General features: G+C 41.5%; 2 protein-coding genes across 2 annotated transcripts; both read left to right on the top strand.

Annotated features, from left to right (window-relative positions):
• The first annotated feature begins 494 nt into the window (after positions 1 to 494).
• Positions 495 to 20176, top strand: LOC135643483 (ubiquitin carboxyl-terminal hydrolase 16-like). The gene is made up of 11 exons (XM_065160492.1): positions 495 to 1087; positions 3817 to 4933; positions 5075 to 5163; positions 6047 to 6132; positions 6216 to 6378; positions 16629 to 16749; positions 16872 to 17029; positions 18315 to 18399; positions 18559 to 18768; positions 19251 to 19312; positions 19387 to 20176. The coding sequence occupies exons 1-11, from the start codon at positions 738 to 740 to the stop codon at positions 20084 to 20086; spliced, it is 3141 nt and encodes a 1046-aa protein (XP_065016564.1). The 5' UTR covers positions 495 to 737; the 3' UTR covers positions 20087 to 20176.
• A 4242-nt stretch (positions 20177 to 24418) lies between these two features.
• On the top strand, positions 24419 to 25963 carry LOC135642864 (AT-hook motif nuclear-localized protein 28-like). The gene has a single exon (XM_065159348.1). It carries the CDS (start codon positions 24765 to 24767, stop codon positions 25698 to 25700), a length of 936 nt encoding a protein of 311 aa, XP_065015420.1. The 5' UTR covers positions 24419 to 24764; the 3' UTR covers positions 25701 to 25963.
• The last annotated feature ends 2025 nt before the right edge of the window (positions 25964 to 27988 follow it).

Here is a 27988-nt window from a genome sequence, read left to right as displayed (position 1 = left end):
CGTGTGAGGTTAATTAAGATGCGCGCATGGCACATCAAACAGCTCGGTCGTAGTCAACCGCGGAGATGGCCCAAATCCGCCTTCCGCTTTTCCTATTAATTATCTATATCTAATGTTAGTTTCTCCTTTTTCTGTAGTCTAAATCACACCTATAAATATAAATAAAACAAGCTTTTTAGTCCTTTATTGAAAGTTAATACACATCGCGCATGATCTAAGGAGACATACTATTTATGCTTTTTGTGCATTTGCGTTTGTCACACACAAAGCATCTTTGTGTGTAAAATTATACATGCTTACATATAGTATTTTATTGGGGATTAACCAATTAATGAGTGCACAAAATGAATTGATTTTAGTTTTTATTTATAGAAAGAAATAGATTCTGGATTTTATTTTCTTAGGACAAGGATTACTATAATAAGTTGCCAAGAACACCGCAACTTCTGTTCTGTTATATTTGCCCTTAATTAAAATCGAAAACGCTTCTACCCTCTCTTGGCTCTTCCATTGCCTTTGTTTCCTCCCTCACGCGCCCACCATTTGGCGAAATCGGCGAAGGGTAGTACCGTACGGCGGCGGTTGGGCGAATAGGGATTGCCGTCAGAGGATCCGGCAGGTGAAATCGCGGTCGTCGGTTGCGGAGTGGCAGCCGGCGGCGGATCTATGAGCGGCGTCCGGCTCTACGGAGGGGATTGGAGATCGAGAGCCTCTTGCCGGCGAACGGTGGCGGATAGATGCCCCTCCACGGCGATCTAGGCCTCTCTGGACCGGCGGTGCTGGTTCTCCTCCTCTTGGGCCCCGCGTTCGCCCTCGTGGTACGGAGGAGATGGCGGCTGGCCGCGGCGAGGCAGGCGGAGGTCCGGCGGCTGGTGCGGCTCGCGGCGGAGGAGACCGCGCGGGCTGAGATGGAGGCGATGGTCGCCTACTCGGCCGCGTCGGCTGCGGCTGCGGCTGCGACTGCGACTGCGACTTCGACTGCTTCTGTTGCTACGATTGCCAAAGACACCTCGGCGTGGCCGGAGTGTCCCGTGTGCTTTAGCCCGGCCACCGCGAGATGCGCCCGGTGCAAAGCTGTCAGATACTGGTTGGTAGACCCCACTGCTCTCTTTCTTGCAATTCTGTTAATTTCGTTCAATTATAGGTATTCTGTGAATAATTTGATTTGTGGCGTAAAATTGTTCTGTCGGATTTTGGTTTCTCTGATGATTTTGCGACAATGCGGCTTGGACCTCCAGATTTTAGATCTGAAGGATCTTTACTTTTTTTCTTCTAATTTTGTTACTAGTTGCGGTCTGTATAGCTAGATTGGTGATGATTGGAATTGATATTCCTATTCCTTATTTGGGGAAATTGGAACTTTTTTTGAACCTGTGATGGAAGGTGAATTTCTGAAGCTGTTAACTTGGGGTTTAGGAAGCTGTTAACTTGTGATAGAAAAGATATTTAGTTCATGGTTGGTAGCCTAAACTAAACCAATTAGTCTGTTGGAATTTTGGTCAAATACAGCACAGCTTATTTCTCTGAGCACCGAATAAATTTTTTTTTCCTACCCGAAATCTCATGTACTTGTTTACTGTGAGAAGTATTGTCTTGTGTGCTATAAGCGGTTGGACAAGGTCAGGTGTTGGGCTCCTCATTTTTGTGGATGATGTTAGTTGTTAGAACAACTACCTCTTTTAATTTACGAGTGTCAATTTTGTAGTGGTGTATATGCTAGTGATACCAAAGGAATATATCTTAGCTTCTTCAACCTTTTTTAGTTCTTGTGCTGCATCCAAGGTTAATGCTCTCCATGTCACAGTGTGCTTCGCACCTCTGATCTACTTGGGTTTTCTGGCTTTACACTTCTAGACATAACCACTCATGTTATTGTTGACTTTGTTGAATCGAGATATTTGTTTTAAAAGTGAAAGCTCTTATAATATGTCTAAGTACATTTCTATTTATAGATGTTCTGCCACTTTTCCCCTTGAAGAATTCATACCTTTCTAGACTATCTCCTCGTGATATATTTATGTGATGCCATGTCATCCACCTCTATCCAGTTAATGGAGTGTAACCATCTAGAGTTGTTAGATGTGATCAAGAAACGTCCTCTCATGTCATATTGATAAAGATGGTAAAGAAACCTGACTAATTTTACTTGATTGTATTTAGATAGGTGAACTACTTGCTCAGTGATTAACAAGTGAAAAAGTTGTACTATCAGTCAGTGAACCCATAAGGCCTAACTTCAAAAACCCAAATTATTTCATTGTTTACATTTAACCTACCTCTTTCTCATGATGATTGTGTGATCTGTTTTCATTTCAAGTAAATGTCGACGCAAAGTTGTCGTTGTTGGTGTCTAAATAACTCAGTAATTAATGAAAAAGACACAAGAAAAATGAAATAGGAGACTTTGAATTTCCGTCAGGCATTGCCTTTTTCAAACCAAAAATTGGTTTTTCATGTAAAAGAAGAAATCAGTGGTTGGGATAAAAACCTGATGGGAGTGCAAAAATATTATCACTTCGGACAGTTCATGATGTGGTGGAAGTAAAAGACACCTTTTGTCTTTAATTTAACTTGTTTTGATCTTGAATAATTTTGCATGACTTTTGTCTTTTTCTTGCTTATTGATGGTTGAAAAGAAATATATTATTCACACTGAAGAAATCTAGCAAAATTCTTGCATCGTGTTCAAAACACTCGTTGATTGCAAAAAAAAAAAGTAGACTGCTCTGTTTTTTTTTTGTCATACTTCTACTTGGGGTTCTAGTACTGAGTCCTGGGAAAATACAAATTCCTTTTCCCTTTTGAGATTTACAATTACTCGGTAGCTTTTCATCCTCGGTTTGAGCAAGTATCTTTCTATACCGTTTCACGATTGTTAGTTTCCAAAATTCATTAATATCTGTTATAGTATTTTTAGGTTCCAGGGTTCAGCTTTTGCTCTCTTTTGCCTCTGTATATTTCTTATGCCTCATATCTGTTTGATGTGGTCCAACTTCACCAGATACATTTTTTCCTTTTATCTTTTCATCATATTTTGTTCTGGTTGAATTATCTTTACTTCATTCCATTCGATTTATGCAAAGTCTATGTTCCTGGATGTTTGGTTGTGGATTTGGATTTTCCTTACAAGAGTGAGTTGGGTTTCAGCAGTTCGAGGATTGAGGTAGATTACTCAAATTCTGCTGATGCTGATTTACAAACAGTTTAACAAATAATCATCATCAAGGATGATGATAATATCTGTAAAAATGCAAATTTAGCATGACATTTTTAAGATTTGTCTCATTGTTTTTTGAAGAATGATATTCTATGATAATACAAAATCAGCTGGATATTATCTTCCATTATGTTAAACAGCGGACAAGACTGGCACATGGACTCAAACCTGAGACCAATAAATTATGAAACTGTTAGAATGTCTCAACAGAGACATCAAGATATTATCTTTTTAAATAAGCATTAGGAATCATAGTCCACTGCCAAACCAGAAACTGAAGTATAGATATTTGACATGGTCATAACATAATGTTTAGCTGCTAAAATTTGTAAATCTGCTGATTTGCAATGGACAAACTGATTGATTGCCTCACAAGTTTATTAAGTTCACCCATTTAAATCTAAAGTTTGTTTACTGAATATACTCATTGGTGCTTTCTGCTTGTTTCTTGATGCAGATATAGTAATATAAAAATTAAACATATGTACTGTATTGCAAATGACTATCCTGCAATATTGTGCCATTCTTGGACTTTTTGAAAAGATTGCAGATTGATGATCATGCTTAAAGTCAACAATTTGTTTCCTTGTTTATTGCAGCTCTGGCAAATGCCAGATTATTCATTGGAGACAAGGCCACAAGGATGAATGCCATCCACCACCTGTAAGTGATCACCATGGTGGTGAATCAAATATTTCTGGTCTCGAGGTAGAGCAAGCTGACTGCTCTGGCTTACCCAAGAGGGATCTGGAGCACAAAGAGGAACTAAGCACCAAAGCAGCTGAGGCATTTTCCAAGAGGCCTGCTGCATCTGATCCCACATTTTCTTCTAGTGGTTTTAACAGAGAAGACAAACATGAAGAAAGCAATTCTATGAATGTTTCTGGAAAGGAAAGCACTTCTGGTTCACTGGAACATAGTCTGGGAAGCACTTCTGGTTCCTTGGTACCTGGTCACTCAACATTTTCTCATAGTGTTGGGACTCCTGACGAGGCTTTGTCCAGTGACAAGCTACTTCCAATACATGATGATAGGGTAGGAGAATCTTCATCTTTTGATATTCCTACCAATAGCCTCAGAACAGCGGTCAATACTAGTTATGAAAATCCAACAAATCCTGCAACTCCTGAGCTTGCTATATCAAATTCTCCGACAAATAATGCATGTTGCTCCAGTGATATAAAGAAGGCATCAGCATCTGAAACGGAGGCAGATGAATCAAGGTTGAGGGGCTTATCTGGCTCAAAAGCAACCTCATCTCTTGATCATACAAATACTGAGCATTCTGAGGTTGCCAGTGAAGGTGAGGTCACTCCTCTGAGAGTTAGCAATGGGATTCATCTGCGCACATCCTCAAAGTCTGAAAATTCTTATGCATCTGCTTCATTGGAGGCAAAATCTCAATCAGAGCACAAGGAGGCACTTACTTCAAACATGAAAACATCAGGACCTGTTGCTAATGGGACGAACACTCAATTACAGTCCTTGAAGTCCAGAACTTTGGGATCTTTGGCATCTGTTTCTGATCAATTATTATCAAATGGTGGTGCTCACCCTGTTGTACTTTACAAATACTCAAAGGTTGGTAATGCACCTAAAAAACCGAATGGAGCACCTGCTACTTTTGATTCTTTACAAAATGGGATGTCGACATCTGACACAAGAGTTGTTAAGGAGGTCACATCTAAAATTTCAAGGCATTACTCTTCCGAATTGGTAAGAGAACTTGTTGGTTATCAACATAATGGTATAGACTGACATGCATTTGTTTGAGGGCATGTCAGTCTATTGTCGTTAAGTTGCTTACACTTATCCTAGGTTCCGTTTGGCTTACTCTAATTCATATTAATTTTGCAGATGCTTTTTCCTTATGACCGTTTCATCAAACTTTACAACTCTGACAAGATCGAATTGCGTCCCTGTGGTCTAATTAACTGTGGAAACAGGTATCAAACAAGTGCTGCTCCACATGCATTGTTACTTTTTGCTGATTCTTATATGTTCCAGTTCTTTTAAGATTATTGCCACTGCTTCTTATTCTTTTTACCTCATATCTAGTCTAGTGAAATAGGATGATTGATGAGTTTGCATGTCAGCCATGTGTGTGAATATGGTTAGCAATGAACGTATCATCCATGCTCTGCTTATGCCTGGCCATGGTGGTTACATGAGCAGGTATGTGCCAGGGGCCAGGTAAATTGAAATGCAACTATATGCATTTTCTGTATCTTGCCTGCTCAGGGATTTTTTTGTCAAAGATACTGGTCACGAGCTAGCTGAAGTTATAATGTTAGTTTTTCTAGTTAAAGATTTTTACTTGTTAGTGGTCACAAGCTAGCTGAAGTTATCATGTTAGTTTCTCTAGTTAAAAAAAATTACCTGTTACTTTAGTTATTTTCTACTTACAATAATCATTCTGCCCTTTGTTATTCACTCATTAAAACTCGAGTCTCAACTTGTGCAACATCAACTATTGGTTTGAAGCCCTTTGGAGCTCCTACTTTTTGCTGATGTATTGTTTACTGATCAACTTGCCTAATTCACCTTATCTATACACAATATCTCAAAATGGGGATATGAAGAATTTCTGCATGTTCCATGTAGAGCTCTATGTTCTCATAGGTTTCTGAACTGTTAAGACGATAGAAATTGTTTGGTTAAATGATGAGCTATGTGGATATTGTATACTTGGTAAACATTATAAGGACTATTATACTTCATGATTTCATGATATAATAATGGTGGCATATAACTACCTACAAGTTGAAACCATCATTGTGATCAATCGACTGACTTTCCTCCTCAAACTTGTTTATTTGTGGATTGCAGCTGTTATGCTAATGTTGTTCTCCAGTGCTTGACATTTACTCGGCCATTGACTGCATATCTTCTTGAAGGTCTTCACTCCAGAATATGTATGCGTATTCTCCATTTTGCTTCGTTGTTTTTCTGTTACTTTAGAATGCAGTTCTTTTAACTTTTTTCCCATTATTACTAGGTCCAAAGAAAGAGTGGTGCTTTACATGTGAATTTGAAAGTCTTGTGATGTTAGTAAAAAACGGGAGATCTCCTTTGTCGCCCATTGGCATACTCTCTCATTTACACAATATTGGAAGTAATTTTGGCCATGGACAAGAAGAAGATGCCCATGAGTTTTTAAGGTGAGTTTGGAAAATCATATGTTACATATAAATTTGCAATTTCCTTATCATTAGTTTTATCTGGGCATCATCAATAGGAAGCAGGTTGACATAGCCCCTTATATGCTAAAATGTTTTATGTCAACCGTTACCGCTCAAAACAGGTTGGTAACAGTCGATTTCGGGCGGTAAGGGTTGATATTTTGACCGTTACCGCTCAAAACAGGTTGGTAACAGTCGATTTCGATCGTCGCCGATCGCTACCGGGCGGTATTAGCCTGGCTGCGGCGAGGGAAGGAGAAGCGTCGAGGGAGAAGAGGGAGAAGGTGCTCGAAGAAGAGGGAGAATTGGGAGAACCTCGACGCTTCTCAATTCGACGTTGCCCTCCCTTGATGATCTCAATCTAGGAGGTAACAGAGAGGCGGTGGCTCGGCTTCTTTTTCGCCGCGTTCTTTGTAGAATACCAGAGACGCCTACGGCCTTTGCCGCATTCTTCGCCGAAGGTCGGAAACGTCTGTGGCCTTCAACGTCTTCGTCGAAGGCCGATCGCAGATAAGGAGAAACCGCGTCTTCTCCTCATCTGACGTGACGAGGAGAAGAAAAGGAGACGACATTGTCGAGGCAGCGTACGCCTCCTATTATTATTATATACACACACACACACACACACACACACACACACACCGAGTGGTACACCTTAGTGTACCACTCAGTACGCCCATATCATACCGTATCGAGCAAAGCTTGAAATGTCGATACAGTACGAAATTACGAATCTTGCTTTCTAACTTATCCGTTGTTGTTCATGAACAAAAAACGATGAAGATGAGACAAAATGCAGTCTAGAGTTAGCTTGAATTAGTCTTATTAGGTCGGTCAAGTATTTAGGTATTGTAAATTTTGCTTGCACCAATTAGCTATTTGCATAGGGACATGTATCATGCTGTGTTGCTGCACTGTACATGTGGGGGCATGAAGCAAATTCTACTTGCATACATGGGAACAACGAATGATGTTCAGCATGGACCAGTATGAAATGATGGTATGTATTAATCTTGGCATGAATCAGTACGTGGATCACCCCTGTTTTGGGCGGTTCGGTCTTCTAATATAAAAAGGAAATAAACAATGGTCTAGGGTGTAGGGTTTCTCGCACAGTCTGCCCTGTTTCTCACACATGTTGTGACCTTGCCACACACCACTATCATGCACCCCCTTTTTCCTGCCATTGTTCTAATTGCCCGTAGGATACCACGCTATGCATTGCCTTTCACACAATCACCTACTAGGTATGCCCCTTCTCTTCCTCTTCCTCCTTCCTCCACCATCTCTTCTTGTTCCTCTTACTCCATCTCTTCCTGTTCCTCCTCTTCCTCAACCATCTCTTGTTTTTCCTCTTCATTCTCTTCCTCTTTTCTTTCTCTCCGAAACATTGATACGTACTAGTGACACATTGTCATGAACGGTCATTGTGCACCCGTAATATCTTTGCTCAACGAACCGTTCGTTGCTTTTCCATGCTTGTACAGATGCTTGGCAACATGTTTTGCTTTAGGTTGTAAATTGGCTAACCCTTTGCGGATGCATATCGCAAGAGTGCGTCATGACTTAAGCGATCCCAACTAAGTCCGAGAAGTTGACGCAAGGGTGCACCACGACTTAGGCAACTCCAGCTAAGTTCGTGACTTTGCCACAAGGATGCTTCATGACTTAGGCAATTTCAGCTAAGTTCGTGACATTGTGGTATCAGAGCGGACAAGCAATTCGAGCAAACAGCGAAGAAACTTCGTAATCTTGCCATGACGAAGCATTGTGGTGAATCAAGCAAGATGGGGAAAGCTAGACCATTGCCCCAAGCAAGCACAAGTGGGCTACAAGTGTAAACTTGCTCTCATGTTGGGGCCACTCAGGAGGAGCGCAACGGTGAACATGACGAGCGAGAAGTTGGCTAATCTCTGTGAGTGGGGGAAGCACAATCTGGAGTGCCAACCGGGAAAAAGAGCCACAAGGAGATACTCACAACGGCAGAAACTCGCCTGGATGTTTTTGAAACGAGTTTAGATGAACTCTACTATGCCCAATGAAGGCTTCTTGGGGTAGAGAGCTCGCAAGAAGAAGTTAAAATCTCGAATCGACAAGGTTGAGTCCCTAGTCGATCGACTGATAGAAAACACCGAACACTTCGTGCAACATCTGCACTAAGTCATGGTAGATTTCGTGCAACATCTGCACTAAGTGGTGGTGAAACTCACTTCTAGAGTGAAATTGTTCATAAGGGCACTAAATGCGGGAGGGAGCAACACCCGCGTTGTGTTGCCACACAACTTGAGGGCACTTGAGCCTCATTGCTAAGGCAGTGCCAGGAATGCAAAATAGCTCAAGAATTTCTTGTTCGAAATGGAGCAGTACTTTCGAGCTAGAAGACCTGATTATGAAGATACCAAAGTTTCGATAGTAACTATATATCTGAATGAGGGTGCAAAACTTTAGTGACAAACCCATTGGGAGGAGATCCAATAAAGTTGATGTCGAGTGGACGCATGGGAGAACTTGAAGCGAGAGTTGAGAACTCATTTCCTACTCGAGAACACAGAGTTCGTCGCAAAGAGGAAGTTGAGACAACTCCGCCAAAGTACTTCCATTCAAGACTATATGAAACAATTTTTCGTATTGATATTGGACATATAGGACATGTCTGAAAAGATAAGTTATTTAGCTTCCTTGATGGCTTGAAGCTGTTGACACAACAGGAATTGCATCGAAGGAATGTCACCGATGTAATCAGGGCAATTGCGGCCGTGAAAAGGCTCACTAACTTTGTTTCCTCGAATGACCCATGGAAAAAAGAAACAATGTTCAGGAGATCGCTTACTGAATTATGTTGGGAAACCTGGGGCGACATCACACGCGTAGTGGATGAATAGAAAACAAACATCTTAGATTTCCACAGAAAATAGTTTCTTATCGTCGTGCGAAGATTGGTGTGCAAAAACTCTTAAAACCGAAAATTCACGTGTGTTAAGGGATGTGTGTTACCTAGGGAGATCGTATATCCCTGAAAACCTGCAGATACAATTGTGGGAGAGGATGAAGGAGGTCAATTGTCCTCTCTAGCGATGATTCACATGGCAAGGGTTGTGAAGATGCTCCTCAAATCGTGGCTCAAATTTTCTCGTTGCACGCACCACGCAATCAAGAAGGGGCCGACTCTTCTTACTGTCCACACGCCCTAAACAGGGGCTGTTGGCTGAGGAGAGTGGGAGAAGAGAATATGAGGTGGCAGCCAAAAGGGGGTTTAGCTTATGGCCTTTTGGTTCTCTCCTATTTATAGAGGTCCACTGTCAACTTAACCTTAATGAATTCTGCACTATTGGGTACTGGATCTCCTTCCGACTACCCAAGCCTCTTATATTAGTGGGTCTCTATCCAATAATCTCTCATTAGCTCTTATTGGATCTCATCCATAAGATCCAATAATTCAGGGGCTTATTGGATATCCAATAAAATAGGGGTTCCGACAGATATCTTATATCTGAACCTCTACTTGTCGTAATACCTATCATATGTGTGTGACCTTCTAGGCCCAATATCAAGCTGGCCGTAAGTCATATCTATCAGAACTCATTCTAACTCAGTGAATTATTATCTCCATAATAATTCACTCGACTCATCGACTGCAGACGTACTAGGCCACTACGCCGTAGTCCCCTAATGATACAAGGGAATCCAACCTATTAGACCTGTCTGTCCTCAGTTACCGTGTATCTATAGTCCTTATCTATCTAATATCCCAGAGATTGTATACCGGACATGGTGCTATCAGGCCCATACGGTTTGTACTCGAGTTTCGCTCTAATCGGATTCTCCCGAAGAATTCTTTCCCTCTCAATCTGAATAACCCTAGTCAGGGATTTGCTTGAGTAAGAACACATGTGATATTCCTCTCATGACACCGAGAGTTGATGATCCTCTATCGATACTCAATAGCCCTTGTAAGGTGGCTGCTACTCTCGATGATTGGTTGTGCTAGATCTGGAACTACCAGGCTAATAAGTCCGGTATCAAAGAGTGCAGTACTCATACTGGACATCCTTGGTGTTTCAAGTCTAAGGACCAGATACACCACTGGGATGACATAATCGCTATCTGACAATGAGGTATCATCAATCATCCAACATTCCGTGAGCGGATCAATTAGTGAACTCATTCTCCAATGAGCACCAGCGTGGTATCCCTAGTGTCCTCACAGAGCAGCTATGAGACCAACTACCTCTATCATATGGACGAGTATACCACACGACCAATCTATCTGGTCATCTCGATGTCCCTCTTGAGTGACCTATGATCGAAATTATTTAGGGTTTTGTATTTAAAGGCGAAGCAGTCTCATTATCGTGATCTCATCACGATCCGATTTTCATTGTATAGATTCATGAACATCATAATACATGTAATAGGCAATATAAAGTGAGAAAAATGTCAAATAAATAATAAGCAAAAAGAGTACGTATCATGTTATACGTGTCATCACTTACGTGATTGGCTTGCAGGGCACATATGACTAGCAAAATATTCTCGAGTAAAGGAGTTCAAGGGTGAACAAAGGAAGAAGAGTTCCCGTAAAGGGTCAAGCTTAAAAGGAAAGTCCTCAAAATATAGCGGATGCTTCTTGTGCGGAGGACTGTACATGGTGAGGGACTGTCCATAGAAACAAGCACCCAATGCTTTAACCCCCCACCACCACCACCACCCCACCCCCCTCGGCCCAAAATGGGCAAAGCCGTCGCTCCTAGTTCAAGTAGTTCAGAATCCGGCAACAGCGGTGAGGAGTCGTAAGGACCCCGGATGGGAGCAATGTGTTTGTTAAATGCGTTACGGGGTCAAGTGGGGGAGAACTTGAAGATGAAGCCACAAAAAACAGGGAGCAGCGAGCTGATGTGCGTGGACATCAAACTCAATGGCCAAACAACCCGTGCGATGGTTGACACAAGCACCACCCACAATTTCATTGCCGATAGAGAAGTAAGGCGACTTGGGCTAAACTTGGAGAAGAACCCAAGTCGGATGAAGGCAGTGAACTCGGAGGCTATGCGGATCTCCGGACTAGCAAAGGCAGTACCCATCAAGATCGGGACATGAAGCGGAAGCACAAATATGATGGTGGTGCCACTAGACGATTTCCAAGTGATTCTCAGAATGAAGTTCATGTATGCGGCGAAGTTGGTGCCAATGTCGTTCCTAAACTCCTTATGTCTAATGGGAGGTGAAGACCCCTGCATGTTTTCTGTTTCTCGAGTAGTCAAGGACCGACTACTAATATTAGCATTACAACTGAAGAAAGGGGTGCAAAAAAGAGATTTAACCTTCGTGGTTGTTGTAAAGCTGGAGCCACTTGATGAGGAGGTCATTCATGAACCTGCTGTGGTGGCAAGCATTTTAAAAGAGTTCATAGATGCTATGTTGCCCGAGTTGTCAAAAACTCTGCCACCATGCAAAGGCGTGGATCATCATATCGAGCTGGAGTCAAGAGTGAAGCCTCCAACGAGACCACCACATCGCATGGCCCTTCTAGAGTTGGCAGAGCGCAAGAAGCAATTAGATGAACTGCTAAGCGTGGTCTCATCCTCAGTTCAAAAGCACCATTCGGAGCTCCATTCCTCTTCCAAAAGAAACAAGATGGCAGCATTTGATTATGCTTCGACTATCAGGCCCTAAATAAGGTGACGATGAAGAAAAGTATCCCATCTTACTCATCACGGACTTGTTTGATCAATTGGGCAAAGCAAAGTATTTCTTAAAACTCGATCTTCGGTCGAGGTACTGGCAGGTGCACATTGCTGAAGGCAACAAAGTGAAGACTACCTATGTAACTAGGTATGGAGTATTCAAATTCTTAGTGATGCCTTTTGGCTTAACCAATGCTTTAGCCACATTCTGTACTCTTATGAACCAACTATCCAAGCAGTATTTGGACAAGTTTGTGGTCATCTACTTAGATGACATCGTCGTCCACAACCAAACGCTCGAGGTGCATGTCGAGCACATTTGAACAATTTTCAAGGTCCTTAGGGAGAAAACATTATTCGTGAAAAGGGAGAAGTACTACTTTGCTCAAACGGAGATTTTGTTCTTGGGGCATTGAATCGGATGACGATTCCATTCAGATAGATAAATCAAAGGTGCATGCTATGGCGGAATGGTGAACACCAAAGATGGCGGAGCTGAGATCCTTCCTTGGTTTCATCAACTACTATCGGTGCTTTATACCTGGGTATTTGAAGCGCGCAACTCCACTGACGGAGTTGCTGAAAATGGAGCAGCCTTAGCGATGGTCCAACAAATGTGAAGCGGCATTCCAAGATCTAAAGGCTGCTGTGTTGGAAGAATCGATACTCAAATTATTGGACTATGGGAAACCCTTTGAAGTCCATACAGATGCTTCATACTTCGCTACTGGGAGAGTACTTATGCAGGAGGGTCACCGGGTGGCCTACGAGAACCCTAAGCTCAACGAGACCAAGCGGCGGTATTTGATGCACGAGAAAGAGATGATAGCGGTGGTTCACTATCTACGAGTTTGGCGACACTACCTTCTCGGATCGTGATTTGTGTTGAGGACGAATAATATCGCGTTGAGTTACTTGCAAATTCAAAAGAAACTCTTCCCAAAGCAAGTACGATGACAGGACTTCCTAGCTGAGTTTAATATGGCAATGAAGTATAAGCTTGGAAGAGCAAATGTCGTGGCCGTTGCATTGAGTTAGAAAGTGGAGCAGGTGAATGCCATGCAGCTGGAGGGTGGAGGCCAAGCAAGTAAGTTGCACTTCAACTTCCTTTCTAGGATCTGGGATGGACTGCACAGTGATCCCCATGCAGTAACCCTGATGCAATCAAAGAAGGCAAGGCACGATGATTTTGGGGCCAATAGGGACTTGTCTACACAAAAGGGAATAGAGTTTATGTTCCTTGAGCAAACAATTTGAGGCGTGAACTCTTAAGAGAGTGTCACAATTCCCTTTGGGCTAGACATCCGGATATTCACCGAACATTAGCTCTCGTGGAGAGGGCCTTCTAATTGGCCAAAGATGGAGACTAATGTGGAGGAATATGTTCGAACGTGTCTTACTTGCCAATAAGATAAGGTAGAGCAGTGGAAGCCGGTGGGAATTTTGAAGTCGTTGCCCGTATCGGAAAGATCGTGGGAGAGCATTTCCTTAGACTTCATGTCAAGCTTGCTGGCAGTGGGGGGACTCGAGTCGATACTCGTGGTGGTTAATCGGTTTGCGAAGTATGCAACATTCATTGTTGCACCCCTACACTATTTAGTAGAGGAGGCAGCCAAGTTGATGATGAAGAATGTGGTGAAGTATTGGGGAATCCCGCATAATATCATTAGTGATCGAGATGCTCGGTTCTTGGGACGATTTTGGACCAAGCTATTCAAATTGCTAAGGTCCAAGTTATACTTCTCCATAGGCCTCCACCCCTAGATGGATGACCAAACTGAAAGAATAAATTCGCTCATTGAGCAATATCTTCGGCACTATGTGAGTGCCAACCAACGGGATTAGGTTAAGCTGTTGGACATTGCCTAATGCTTCTACAACTTGTAGCGGAGCTCTGAGTTCAACAAGAGCCCCTTCAAGGTCATTAAGGGACAACAATCGTTGACTCCTCACACCTTGGCGATCGGGTATACCGAGAGTAGGCGTCAGCATATCACTTGGCGAAGGAATGACACTAACATGCTAACATGCACCAATCCCTTAAAGTGGGCGACTTGGTGTTGGTAAAGCTTCAACCAACATCACTCTAGTTCTCCAGGCAAAAAGTACACAAGGGATTGGTGCACAAGTACGAAGGACCCTTCTCAATCATCAGCAAGGTAGACAACATCTCCTATAAGTTGCAACTGTCGGTGTGGCTCAAAATTCAAAACGTCTTTCACGCAAGCAACTTGAAAACCTACCACTTTAGATTCGCAAGATGTTTCTTGAAGCATTCCAACTCGACTACCCCCCATTAGAGCCTCCTACGAGAAGCGAGTTGAAATAATTTTAGCGGAGCGCAAGACAAAACTACCTGACGAAGTGGAGCAAACTGAATACCTGATGAAGTGACGAAAACTTTCTCGAACAGAAGCCAGTTGGGAGCCTGAAGATGCCCTACAACACGAAGTAGTCATCAAATCCTACCAACAAGTGTCGACGACGGCATCGACAATTTAAGTGGGGGAGAATGTCACGAATAGTCATTGCACATTTGCAACATCTTCGCTCAATGAACCGTTTATCGCTTTTGCATGCTTGTTCAGATGCTTAGCAGCATGTTTTTCCTTGGTTTTGTATGTTTTTGCTTGAAAAATGTAAGCAACTATAGTTCTCAATGTTGTAGTGTAATTGCTTACCGTGTCAGGCAAAACTGCCCCAAAATGGCTTCGTTTTCACGTGCCATGGCCTGTTTTTTGCCGCCGTAGCCGCACGCGAAATGTTAGTCATCTCAGCACCATAGAACCCCTCGCGTGGCACCAGGAGGGATGGGGCTTCGAGATAATGTTGCACCTTGATCGGTGAACACAAGTTCGCACGTTAACTTGACGGGAACTTGCCATCGCGCCCGACACCCAGTGATCAATCTTTTGTGGACTTGCGACTGTTCGTTTTGCCTTCTAAAGTCCTTGTTTTCTATTTCCTCTCTTTTCTCTCTTGCACTCAAAGTGCTTGTAAAGCTTCTCTCTTTCGAACTAATCAACTTTCTCTTTTTACTGGTCCTACGGGACCTAAGCGAGGTTGTAAATTGGCTGATCCTTTGCGGACGCATATCACAAGGGTGCATCATGTCTTAGACAATCCCAACTAAGTCCGAGAAGTTGGTGCAAGGGTCACGATTTAGGCAACTCTTGTTAAGTCCGTGACTTTGTCGTAAAGGTGCCTCATGACTTAGGCAATTTCAGCTAAGTTCGTGACAACACGGTACCAGTATTGACTAGTATGTACTGGCCTGACTCGATTACCAAAACACGTCTAGTAATCGAAATGACGATCCTTGCTTGGAAATACACATTTTTAGGTTAATTTTTCTTCCCACCTTTTTTCTTCTTTTTGGGACTATAATGAAAGCTCATAATCAATCTATGATCACCTAGATTTGGGGTTGTTCACATCAAGTTATATTTTGTTTTATCTTTATTTGGAGCACTAGATTTAGGTGAGATTCTTTTATAGATACTTCATGATTTAAGGATTGTTGGATGGTTTGATTTAAGTATTTTGCAATGATCAAATAAGATTAGATTGGATTTGACTCCTTTTCCACTTGATCATCATAAGTTTAAATTTGTTGGTTTTCAACTAATCAAATAAGATTGGATTTATTAGGACTCTGTTTCATTATTGGCAAAGCACTTAAAAGGGGATGACAACTGGCCTAACGGGTGCAGAAAATAAATTTGTTCAGATTTTATGTCTTTTTAAGAGTGACTTTATCCCCTCTTTTGCAGTTTAGTTCATTCTACTTCTAATCGTTTCCTTAGTTCCTTGTCTTCCACCACTCCCTTCCTTCTTGCTTACATCTACTGTTGATTTGCTGCCCTTACTATTAGAGACCTACACATTGAGAAATCGCACCCTTCATGGAGAAAGTCTTTTGTAGATACAGTGTAACTGTTGTAATTCTTTTCCTGGTGAGACCTAAGCTTGTACTTGTACTGCCAATTAATCATTAATACCTCTTATCGTAGCGCACAGCATAGATCCTTGTTCTCCTAATCATTTTGATTTAAATTTTTTTTCTTATTTTTCAATTTCTTGTAAAATCCTTTGTTGCTGTTAATCATAGTTGTTTGGGTTGAGTAGTCTCATTGGGACTGTTTCTTTTTCTCTGTGCTGAATCTTAGTTATATTTTGCTTACTAACTACCTGAGTTCTGCTCGACTTTGAATTTGTTTCTGTTCTCCATGCATCTACATAATAGGTCTGCATTAGTTGGCATCAAAGACATTGTGCATACATAATATTGAAATTCCTGTGTTAACTTTGTCTAGTTCACTTTGTTTTCAAACCTCTAGTTATCAACAGTAGTTCATGTTGTCTGATTATTTTAAAGTAGGTTTAATTACAAGGTTATTCTATGTATCACATACTAATAACTGAATTGATCATGCTTATTAGAAATTACTTGATCATGAGAATATGTTGTGGTGATTACATATGCTTGCTTTTCCAATGTTGCTAACATTTAGGAAAATTCACTTTATTCATATATTTTGGCAGGTATGCTATCGATTGCATGCAATCCGCTTGCTTAAAGGAAGCTAGAAAAAAACCAGATGGTTTATTGGCAGACGAAACAACACTTATACAACAAATTTTTGGTGGTTACTTGCGATCTAAGGTAATCTAATTTGTAAAATTTTCTTGTCTATGTTATTAAAACTGTTCCTTAGAAATATTTATTCATGACATTGTAGCTAGCTAACAACTAACTGGTTAGTGGTTGATGGTTAACTAATGCAGATAAGGTGCAGCAGATGTAAGGGCAAGTCTGAGCGATGTGAAAGAATGATGGATGTTACTGTTGAGATCGATGGCAACATTGCTACTCTTGATGAAGCACTTCTCCGTTTTACATCTATAGAAATTTTGGATGGGGAGAACAAGTATGAGTGTGACAGGTTGGTTTCTTTTTATGTTTTAGAATTGATCAAATTGGACATGCTCCATTTTTAATTTTTATCATCAGTCTTTGAATCAGCAATACTGCATGATACAGTATGGATGAGTGATATTTACTGCATTGACAGGTTACAGGTACACAGATCTGTGAAAACTGGGTGGTACATTTTGGTACTGATGTGGTACAGACTACAGACCCTGTACTGCCTGGTACCTTTGGTACATGGTCGGTACCACTTCGTACATGGACAGCACTATCTGGTACAGGGCTATGCAGGCTCTGTACCACTTTGTTTTCTCTAGTCTTTTTAGTGTTCTTTTTTAAATCAATACAGACAGGCGTTCTGACATTCATACACCTGGTACGAATTGGTACCGGGCTTGATACAGTACCAATACACAAAATTAGGAGCCTTGCTTTGAATTACATCTTTAGCGGATGAAAAAGAAACTTTGATTATTATTACGACAGTTTCTTCCCTATGAGCATATTCAACTCATAAGTATAGCTTTAAATATTTCAATACTATTGCTAGCTGGTATTTGAGTATATGGCATAATGGGATAGAGAAATAGCCCGAGCAAGGGAAATATGTAAAGTCTACAATGAGGATTTTCAAGGGTCAGTTACATTGCTACATTGACAATGATTTCTGTTGGCCAACTTAACATGCCTTGATGATATTTCAGATCCTGAAGTCTTGACAAATACTACTGGTCATTAGGGCTCTATAAAGAAACTTGTATCCCCTCACGAGTCAGCAAAGAAATCAGAATTACAAAAAAGATACTGGATGGTACATCACAACTGTGTTTAATTTATTACCATAATGAAGTATCTTCAAATTGAGTTTCAAGGTCTCTCCTGTTAAGGTTGGTCTGCAACCTGGGTGCTTAAGTCAGTCGGAGTGGCTTACATTTAACATGAAGTTCATAAGAAAATGATTAGTTAAGACTAATTCTTTTTCCCCTAAATATAAGCTTTGCCATGCAAATCAGATATGACCATGACCACTGTATTAGATCCTGATTGGTTATGTTCTTCTGACCATAATGATAGTGACCAAGGTGAATGCCAGCTCAATTTTTTTATGTGAAACTTGTTCTGACATAGCCCATCCTGACCTAGAGGGGACACAAATTTTTACATCATGGTGAATTCTGCATTCTAATGCGAGTATTTTGATATTCTTTTACATGTTCTGCTGCAATGATAGCGTTAACTATAAACTAAGAGACATTTTTTTTGGTTATCTTATACTGCATATTTTCTATTCTTATAAGATGCAAGTCTTACGAGCGAGCAAAAAAGAGATTGACAATACTGGAGGCTCCCAATGTTTTGACCATCGTGTTGAAACGATTTCAGGTAATTTCTCATAAGCAAAACCTTTCACTTCTTATAGATGTATTCAGCTTTTAAATTAGTAAAAGTGATTCTGCCAATTTGCTCATTGTTTTATTTGGAATCAGTATCTTTCTCTATCGTCAATTTTGTTACTTAGATTGTCTTTTATTCTTTATGCAGTCTGGTAAATTTGGCAAACTCAATAAAGATGTTCGGTTCCCCGAGTACCTTAATTTAGCTCCTTACATGAGCGGAGATGACAAGTCCCCTGTTTACCGTCTGTATGCAGTAATTGTTCACATAGATGTCATGAATGCTTCCTTTTCTGGTCACTATGTCTGCTATGTGAAGGATACGCAAGGCAAGTGGTACGAGACCAATGATAGTGAGGTATTCTTCTTGTTAAATTCTTGCCCTGATTGAAGGGCCGGTTTTTACAAACTTATTAAGGTACTTAATAGAGAATGCATTAAATCTTGTTAGAATCATCTAAATTATTCTAAGCAAATTGTCATATTTGATTTGGAACAGAGCTACAATATGTTTTTAGTTCTATGTTTTAGTTGGCAACTATAACTTCACGTAAAATGATGAAGATAGTGCTTATTACACAATATAAGAGTGATTTATGCAATAGAAAGTTACCTCTTATATCTTCAAAGCCTATGTTTCGTAGTTGCTCATCGTAGTATAATGACAGGGTTCAAATTGCATATTCTTTATCTTTGCTTCATTTGATCTTCCTAATGATCATGTGACCTTTCATAAACTTTTGATACAATCCGTAAAATAAAACAAAGCTATGGATGTCATCATGGTGTATATGTTTATCTAACAATGAAGTACCTTGATTATTTTTATTTTTTGCTCAGGTAAAACCCATGGAGCTTGATAAGGTCTTATCGAAAGGTGCATACATGCTTCTTTATGCCAGGTAGAGTCAAATGTGCTTTGCATTCTTTGATTCGATTGGGTTTCTTAAATTCTCAGTGAAACATTTAAAATTAGGTGTTCGCCACGTGCTCCAAGCTCCGTCAGAAAAGCAATGGCCCAGGATCTTCCACATGCAAAGAAGCCCAGAAGCAAGGAAATCAAGGGAAAGCCTGGCGGTTCATCGGTTGCACATTACCTTTACCCACCTCGGATAATTGGTGACCAGTCCAGTTCTCACTCATCAGATATGTTGAGTGAGAGACTCCGTCTTCCCTTGATTGATTCTTCCAGCGACAGTTCCTCTCTTTTCGATGAAGGTTCCTCCTGTAGCACAGAGAGCACAAGGGACTCGACAAGTTTTGAAGAGTACTGGGAGCACATGTCGGGAGAATCGGACAGTATCAACCTGAATAGCCCCCTAAGAATCTTTGAAGATTCTGATGGATTCGCTCATTCTCCTCGGGGATCGGTGCGTTCCTCAAAAGCAGTCTTAAATGGATCACTGCCTGATCTCCCCAGCAGCAACGATTCTGGGTCGAATGCCAGTTGTTCCGGCAGGGAAACCGATCAAGTGGAGGCTGAGCGGTACGACCGCATCAAGCATGACAGCAATGGGAACCCATCCTCACTGTATTCTGATGAAAGAGAACATTGTATAAACTCGACAGAACACACTAGGACGTTAGTGACCGACTGGATTAGCCCAAATAATGTGAAGTCTGGTATATTATTGAGAAGACCGACTAGCGAAAGAACTGCCCAAACATTTTATTGATCTGTTTGGGTTGTAGAGAAAATTAATTAGGTTGTATTATGGGCATTTTAAAGGAAATGGAAAAAGGGAAGATAGTAGGTTTTTTTGGTCTCTTTCTACGTTAATTATTGTGCACAGCTCTTGTTTTCTCTGAATCTACAAAAGATTATATCCATTACATGTTCAACAATACCCTTTCAAAAGTCTTGTTACTTAGTTTTAATTTTCTTATTATGAACAAAAGGTACTCATAAATGATTTAAAAAAGAAGATGTAGTTGAAGAGACTGTTTTATATAATGTCAATTGTTTAGTTATCGATTTAGGTACTATACTGATGCAGCATATTTAGTGTACTCCCTTGTCTTGTCGTGCTCGGAAGCTAGCGTGACAGTAACTGCATGTCACGTGTTGAATTTAGATTAATACAAATAATAATAACCATATCTTGTGATAAACAACTTGACTTGATTGATAGATAATAGTTGGATAGATTCTTCCATATAACGTCATTTGACTTGATAGATAGAGAGTTCCATATTGCTGGGCGTGCATTTATTACAAGAACCGTGTACCGTTGGGTGGTTTCCGGTTGAATTGGCTCGTTGACCTCGCGCCTCGCAGCTCGGTCAAGGCCTTGCCATCCCATCCGCCAGAGGATCTAGAAATCATCCGACACAGCTCGTGGTGCACCGACGACGATAACTTGGCAGGTGAGCCTGATTAGATTGACTTGACTTGCTGACCTAACACCTCGAGTCAACGTCGATGCTCCACAACCCATCGGTCGATCGGATCAGGTACAACGACGCCTCCATGCGTTCGATTCGACCTTTTAGCCTTGTATCGATCGTCATACTAATCCGATTCCAAGTCGCGTGCGTGCCTATTCACGAGAACAACGGCGTGATGCACCCAAATTGGAACGTGACAAAGGGATTCGCTCCGGCTCGAGTCAAAGCTGGATGGACGGGCCCCACCCGGAGTGCATTGTCCAGGTCAACGAACCCCACGTCCACGTCAAGCTTGGACGTGGCAGCGTACCAATTCCTCGTTCCCTGCCCACCTTCCGATCCATGGTTTTCCGTCCATCACTTCCGCCATCAATTTCGAGTGTGGCGAGTTAATGATTTCTGGAATTTTCTTTTGATTTATTCGGGGGGGTCTTTTTCGTCTTCTCGATAAATATACAGTAGCATATCACATCAAATTTAAGAGATCCAAACATGGGCCGTGGTCGTGGGACCCCCACGTGTTTTGAGCTAACCAAGTGTTTTGCCCACAGTTAGTTCATCGTGTCTGCGTGGAGACAGCAAGAGGGGAGTCGTTGGTGGATTCGACAGGTCACACTAAAGGCGGGGGAGGGGTGGGTCCCCGCTGACCCCACCGAGGCTCGGTCCAATGAACGTGCCCAAGCTTCTTTCATCAGCTGTCCTTTCATGATATGTCCACTTGCCAAATAACGCCATTTTTGACCTTGTGCACCGACCTACCTCTCAATCAATTTGTGTGTGTGAGAGAGAGAGAGAGAGGGAGAGGATGTAATTTGGGATGCAAATTGGTGATCTGCATTGAAAGAAAGAGACATTTTAGACATCGATCTCCATAGTAATTCTTAAAATCTTCAATGTAAGTAAGTCACTTTTTGTAAGAATAAATGAAAGGTATATATTAACAAAATCTTATATGTATTTTTGAAAGGAAATTTGGGTTATCTGCAAGTCTATTACAGTAAGTGCTTTATTCATATGTATTTAATTACTTATAGGTGCCTCCAAAATAAATAAATTATATATATATATATATATATATATATATATATATATATATCCATTTATGATTGTAAGGTTGACTTGGTCTTCCATTTATGATTGCTATCTGAAACTAATTGATGCCATTCACCATTGATTCATGGGTCAACATAATTCACCATCTAAGTCAAAAATATTTGTTCTATTTATGGCAGTTTCATCCACCATGATCTAGATTTAGTGGTAACATTCTGTGCATCTATAATATACATACATACATACATACATACATATATATATATATATATATATATATATATATATATATATATATATATATATATATATTTATAATAGATGATTAGATGATGCAATCCACATACATGAAAAGATTTACTAAGCCAAGGGCTACATGTTCTAACATTTTGGGTTCCCATAAATGTTCCTAGAAATGTTGTTGATTTGAAGAAAACTAGTGAGGCATTATCCTCAAAGCACTTTGTTTGGGGTATTTTTTGGAGGATAATGAGTTGCTTATTTTCACATAATTGACGATGAGAGAATAGTTTATGGATGTCATCGTAGGATGTTTAGAGAAAATCATATGTGAAGAGAAGTCAAAGAGATGAGATTTTGGTTGTTTAAGCTTCTCTATTTGATTTATACTCAAAATAATAAAAGAAAAATACGTTGACGTACTCAGATAATTATTCTAATGTGTATGTAACGATGATGAAGCTGGGCATCAGTCCCTGTAGCTGCCTTTGTTGACGACAAATCTTAGTGGTAATGGAGATAGGAGACAAAGATTGGCCGATGCATAGTATCCAATTTGTCTTTGTTAGCCCACTTATTCGAATGAATTGTGTGCATGCAACCTCATCAGTTCAAGTGAGAACAGTGCACCTGCAGTAGCCCTTCCAATCCATTGGTTTCTGACATGCATGGATCCAACTCTCTCTCTCTCTCCCCCCCCCCCCCCCATTCTTCCCCCTTCTCCATGCATCTAACCATTTCCTGACATGGAACTTTGAAGTCTCCTCCTCCTCTCTCTCTCTCTCTCTCTCTCTCTCTCTCTCTCTTTCTCTCTGGCTGGTAATTGTTGTGGAATCTCATCAGATGAACAAGTGAATCAGTTGTTTCATTTGGGTACGATGAAGACATGATACATGAATCGGACAAGCTCGACATAGATTTATCAGTCATGTTAAAGGAGTAAAATTCTGCTAGAAATATGAGCTTGACTTGAGCATGTTTACTGTACAAAATGGAGTACTGAGCACTTAAACAGTTGCATTTAATCCACTGATCGGATCACCTCAGGCAAACCTCAGTATCCAACACAAAGCTGATCTTATCATACACAAACCGTAGTAGATTTGGTCTGCCAACTTTGAAGACACATATCACTTGGATTCTACAGATACTTTGTTCCAAATATCATTTGTCATACAAGTTGAAAGCACATATCAGTAGACAAGTTTTGATAGATTATTGGTAAGTGCTTCTTCTCTTGATTAGTAGGTTGCAATGTTTGCTATTTGTCCTTTTGAGTCAGTGCTCAGAAGAAGTTTGGATTAATTAGGGATTTCTCTAAGTATGGTTTAGAAGAGAAATTTCTATATACATATATTATGTTGGGGAGAAAGAAATTATTGATCTAAGATTTATATGATTTGATACTTTTTTTTTTATTTATGTCAATGCAAAATAATATGAGATATATATATCTTGAGTTAATCCCAACACAAATAGAATTCTCCTTATACATCATCTTCGACTGACTAAGAAAATCTTAGAGTACTCCAAGTATTTTCTAATATTATCAATTCATTTATTCCTAATAATATATGGAAACAATAAATTTTAAGATTTTTCTCTCAATTTTTTTTTATATTTAGATTCTTTATCCTTCGAACGAACTCGTTTTAGGATTCTAAAAATACTCATAAAACCTACAATTTCTCAAGTCAACCACACAAGAGACAAAGATGGTGTAGAACTCCAAATCTAACTTCTCAAAAAGTTCAATTTTATACAAATATACTTTATTATTTTAGGAAATATATTAATAGTCTCAAGAAAATAAACGAAAACAAAATCTTACTTTGTTTTCGTATTTGCATAAAAACAATTGGACTTATTTGCATTAAAAGGAGGCTTCTTTTTTTACCAAGAAATAGCATTAGTAATTTGCAGAAGTGCAATTTGTTATACAACCAATTAGATCTCAAACTACCAAAATTAGTTAATTTCTATAATAAAAACATTTAATGAAAATAAATCCAATTTCACATGTGTTTGTGGAAAATATATAATTAGCTAATAGTTGGTGATTTTGAATATGATGGATGTATTTTTGTTAGCTTCTTCTAAGATACAAATCCTGTATTCTTATCCACCACAAAATACAAAATAGGACAATAGAGTGGCTCATGTGGAGACAAAACATAAGGGAAAACCCCCCATCTCTCTCTCTCTCTCTCTCTCTCTCTCTCTCTCTCTCTCTCTCTGTGAAATGTCAAAAGGTCCACAAGCAAAGAAGGGAAGGCAGTGAGAAAGAAAGCTCAAAATATAGAGAGAGTTCACCAACTACCAGCCTCTGCCCTCTTCTCTCGAATCATCTCCTCTCTCTGCTCACCCTTCCTTTTAAGTTTTCCTTGCATCCTTCTTTTAAGACCCCTCTCCTCCATCCCATTCAACCCTGAAGGACCCACCCCTCCCCACTATTCTAACCATCAATCAAACACCTCTCTCTCTCTGTTTCTCCCTCTCTCTCTCTCTCTAATTGCTCTCAAAGTGCAACCGCAAACAAACATCCCCTCACTACCATTTCCTCCTTTTTCTTCTCCATCCGTATACTGTTCTACATAAAAAAAAGAGGCCCTCTGAAGTCTTCCGCTACAGTTCTTCGAACTGTTTTATGTTCTTAGGTTTCTCACCGGCAACATGAAGGACAAGCTCTTCCAGCACCATTATCTTCAGCAGCAGCAGCAGCAGCAGCAGCAACGGCAGCCGCAGCAGCAGAAGAGCCTGTCTGATGAAGTCGACAGCGGCAGGAGCAGCGGGGAGAGCAAGAAGCCAAAGCTCGATGAGCAGAAGGAGCAAACAAGGGGAGATGGATCGACAATCGAGGTGGTCAAGAGACCGCGGGGGCGGCCGCCGGGGTCCAAGAATAAGCCGAAGCTGCCGGTGGTGATCACCAGGGAAGCGGAGCCCTCGACGGCGATGCGGCCGCACGTGCTGGAGATCCCCGCGGGGCACGACGTGGTCGACTCCCTCGCGGGGTTCTCCCGCCGCCGGAACCTCGGAATCTGCGTTCTCTCTGGCACCGGCGCCGTCGCGAACGTCACGCTCCGCCAGCCGCACTTCGGAGGGGCGCCGCTGTCGGCGGGGGCTCCGGCCACGATCGTGTTTCGAGGGCGGTTCGAGATCCTGTCCATCTCGGCCACGTTCCTGCCCCCGGCGATGGAGGCGCTGTGCCCCGCCGCGGCCGGCGGGCTCTCGATATCGCTGGCGGGGCCGCAGGGACAGATCGTGGGGGGCACGGTGGCAGGGCCACTGGTGGCCGCGGGGATGGTGGTCGTGGTGGCGGCGGCGTTCTCGAACCCCACCTTCCACCGGCTCCCGGTGGAGGACGACGTATCGGTCTCCGTCTCGGTCTCCGGCGGAGGCGGTGGCGACATGGAGGAGCACGATCAGCACATGTACACCCAACAACAACCTCAGCGGCAGCAGCAGCAGCATGATCATAGCCAGCGGCGCCACCAAGGGCCGTCGCCAACGGCTGCAGTGTCGAGCGGCATGTCTCTCTACAGCAGCCACCTCCCATCGGACGTCATTTGGGCGCCCACCGCCCGTCCCCCACCCCCGCCGCCATACTGAAGCTTCCCTCCATTCCACCCCTCTTTGTTTTCCCTACTCCAAGACTCTTCTCTCTCTCTCTCTGTCTCTCTTTCTCTCTCTCTGGTCACGATCTTAATAGTCTTTAGACAAGATTTGATGCTCTCTTAGCTTTCTTTGGTCGGGTGTCATAGTTACGGCATTGCGGTAAACAATATTGAAACTTAGTTCTCAGGTCGAATTTATGTATCTGTAGTTGTCATCCTGCTTCTCTTGTATTAAATCTGTACTGTCCTTTTGGTTCAGCATATGGTTCCCTCCTTGAGTTGGTGATGGCTCCGCACCAGAGAGAATTCTCATGCGATAGAGCCGGTTGCATGCGTGGATGCGAGTAAGATCGCCTTGCCACCTTTCTGTAGGTGTTTTAGGGGACAATGTTGTGGTGCTCTTCTTGTGTTATCTTTCTTTAATCTTTGGGGTTATAATAAAAGGGAAAAAAAGAGAGAGAGAGAGAGAGAGAGTTAAATGGCTAGGGTTTCTTCTTCCGAGTGGGGTCGGAGAGCCGGAGTGCACCAGGGGAGATACGCACGCGATCTGCTGCTTGCTCGATCTCCTCTCCCTCGCCTTTTTCGTCTCTCTCGCTGCATTCTTCCCTGCGTCTTCTTGCTTCTGCGCCGAGCGGTACGCATCGCTGAGGCATCGTTGGCAGAGACGAGAGAGAGAGAGAGAGAGCAAGTGCGTACTTTTTGACTTGAATGGCTTGGGGGATAGGCTTTAACCTCGGGGAAGAAAGGTGGGAGGAGTGCCTTAAAAGCAGCAAACCATCAAAGCGGAGAGGAAGACAAAACAAAACCTACTTTCTTCTTAAGCGGTAGAAGGTTGTACTTTGCCCTTCTGAACATATCTACGAGGAAAGCAAAAGCCTTGAACCGAAATCATGCACAACCCTTCCTCTCTCTCTCTCTCTCTCTCTCTTTTCCTTTTGGCGAGATCACTGCGGGCGGTAGAGTGGATTCATTGCTTGTTTCATGTGTCAGCTAGCCGGGTTCAAAAGAAGCCTCTTCTGCAAGCAAACCTGTGGCAGAGGCATGACTGGCTTAGCTTCCAAGTTCCATCTCATGCAGCAACAGCTAACCTTGCCTTCTCTTCGGAAAGGGAGGAGGAGGAGGAGGAGGAGGAGGAACATCAGATGACTGCTGGATCCCACATGTTTGCCTTCCTTTCCATCAACACTGGATGACTTCAGTAGCGAAGTGTGTGTGTGAGAGATGATTGTGATGATAGCGTTTCTCAAGTAGTTTATGTGCTTTTGGGGTTTGAGGACGATCATGTCGACTTTTGTTCAGGAGCCGATCGATCCACACACGACTCCTCCACTCTTTCTTCCTCTTCTTACTCGAGCTCTCAAGCAACACAATGCGAACTTACAGTCGAACAAGCCATGATCTTCACCTGTATCTCCTAAATCATAGAAGACATGTTCGTCGACTGCCTTTTCCTCAAAAGCTTAGTGGTAAATGGTCACTCCAAAACATGCCATAAAGCTGTATAAGTGATCTTGGTATAATATGTGTTAGCAACCTCTCTAGGAGATGATGGAATGATAGCTCCACGTAAAAGTTCTCTTATTATATATATATATAGGTGGGAATATGACTGATTAGGAGTTGAAGGAATAAAGAATTCAATCGAGCACAAAAACAAATGCAAGTGACCAACAAGTTAGCATCCCTAAAGCTATATTCTGTTGATGTTGATAGGAAGAGGGGATAGAGATATCAAACAGAGGAAGAGTAGGACAAGCTTCAATCTTCTATATTTCTCTCAAGAAACACACTTTTACAATTTCAGAAACTCTATTGACTCATGACCCAACATATGGGGTTTATATAGTTCCCAAAGATACATTATATTAATTGTATTCAAGATGAATCATTCTCTTTCAAGAAACCTTTTCAAGAACCAATAACCAATTTGACTTGTCCTTCCATAGACTTTTAATCCATTTTTTCTTCTTGATGTATTGAATCTCCCTCTTGATGCAATGAACCTCTTTTGATGAAATGAATCTCTTTATGATACTTGAACAAGTTTAATTCCAACATTCTCCCCCCTTAAACTTGTTCCATCTATCATGCCAAGTTTCTTTCGAAGTTGTTGAAATATTTCAAATTTAAGAGGTTTTGTGAGTATATCAGCCACTTGTTCACTTGTCTTGACATGATGTATCTCCACTTCTTTATTTTTGATATGATCTCTTATGAAATGAAATCTTGTATCGATATGCTTCGATCTTTCATGATAAACTGGATTCTTGGCTAAGGCAATAG

Source organism: Musa acuminata, chromosome BXJ3-7 (assembly GCF_036884655.1).
Source record: "Musa acuminata AAA Group cultivar baxijiao chromosome BXJ3-7, Cavendish_Baxijiao_AAA, whole genome shotgun sequence".
In the NCBI taxonomy this organism is placed as follows: Eukaryota; Viridiplantae; Streptophyta; class Magnoliopsida; order Zingiberales; family Musaceae; genus Musa; species Musa acuminata.
This window is presented reverse-complemented; position numbering and strand designations above follow the sequence as displayed.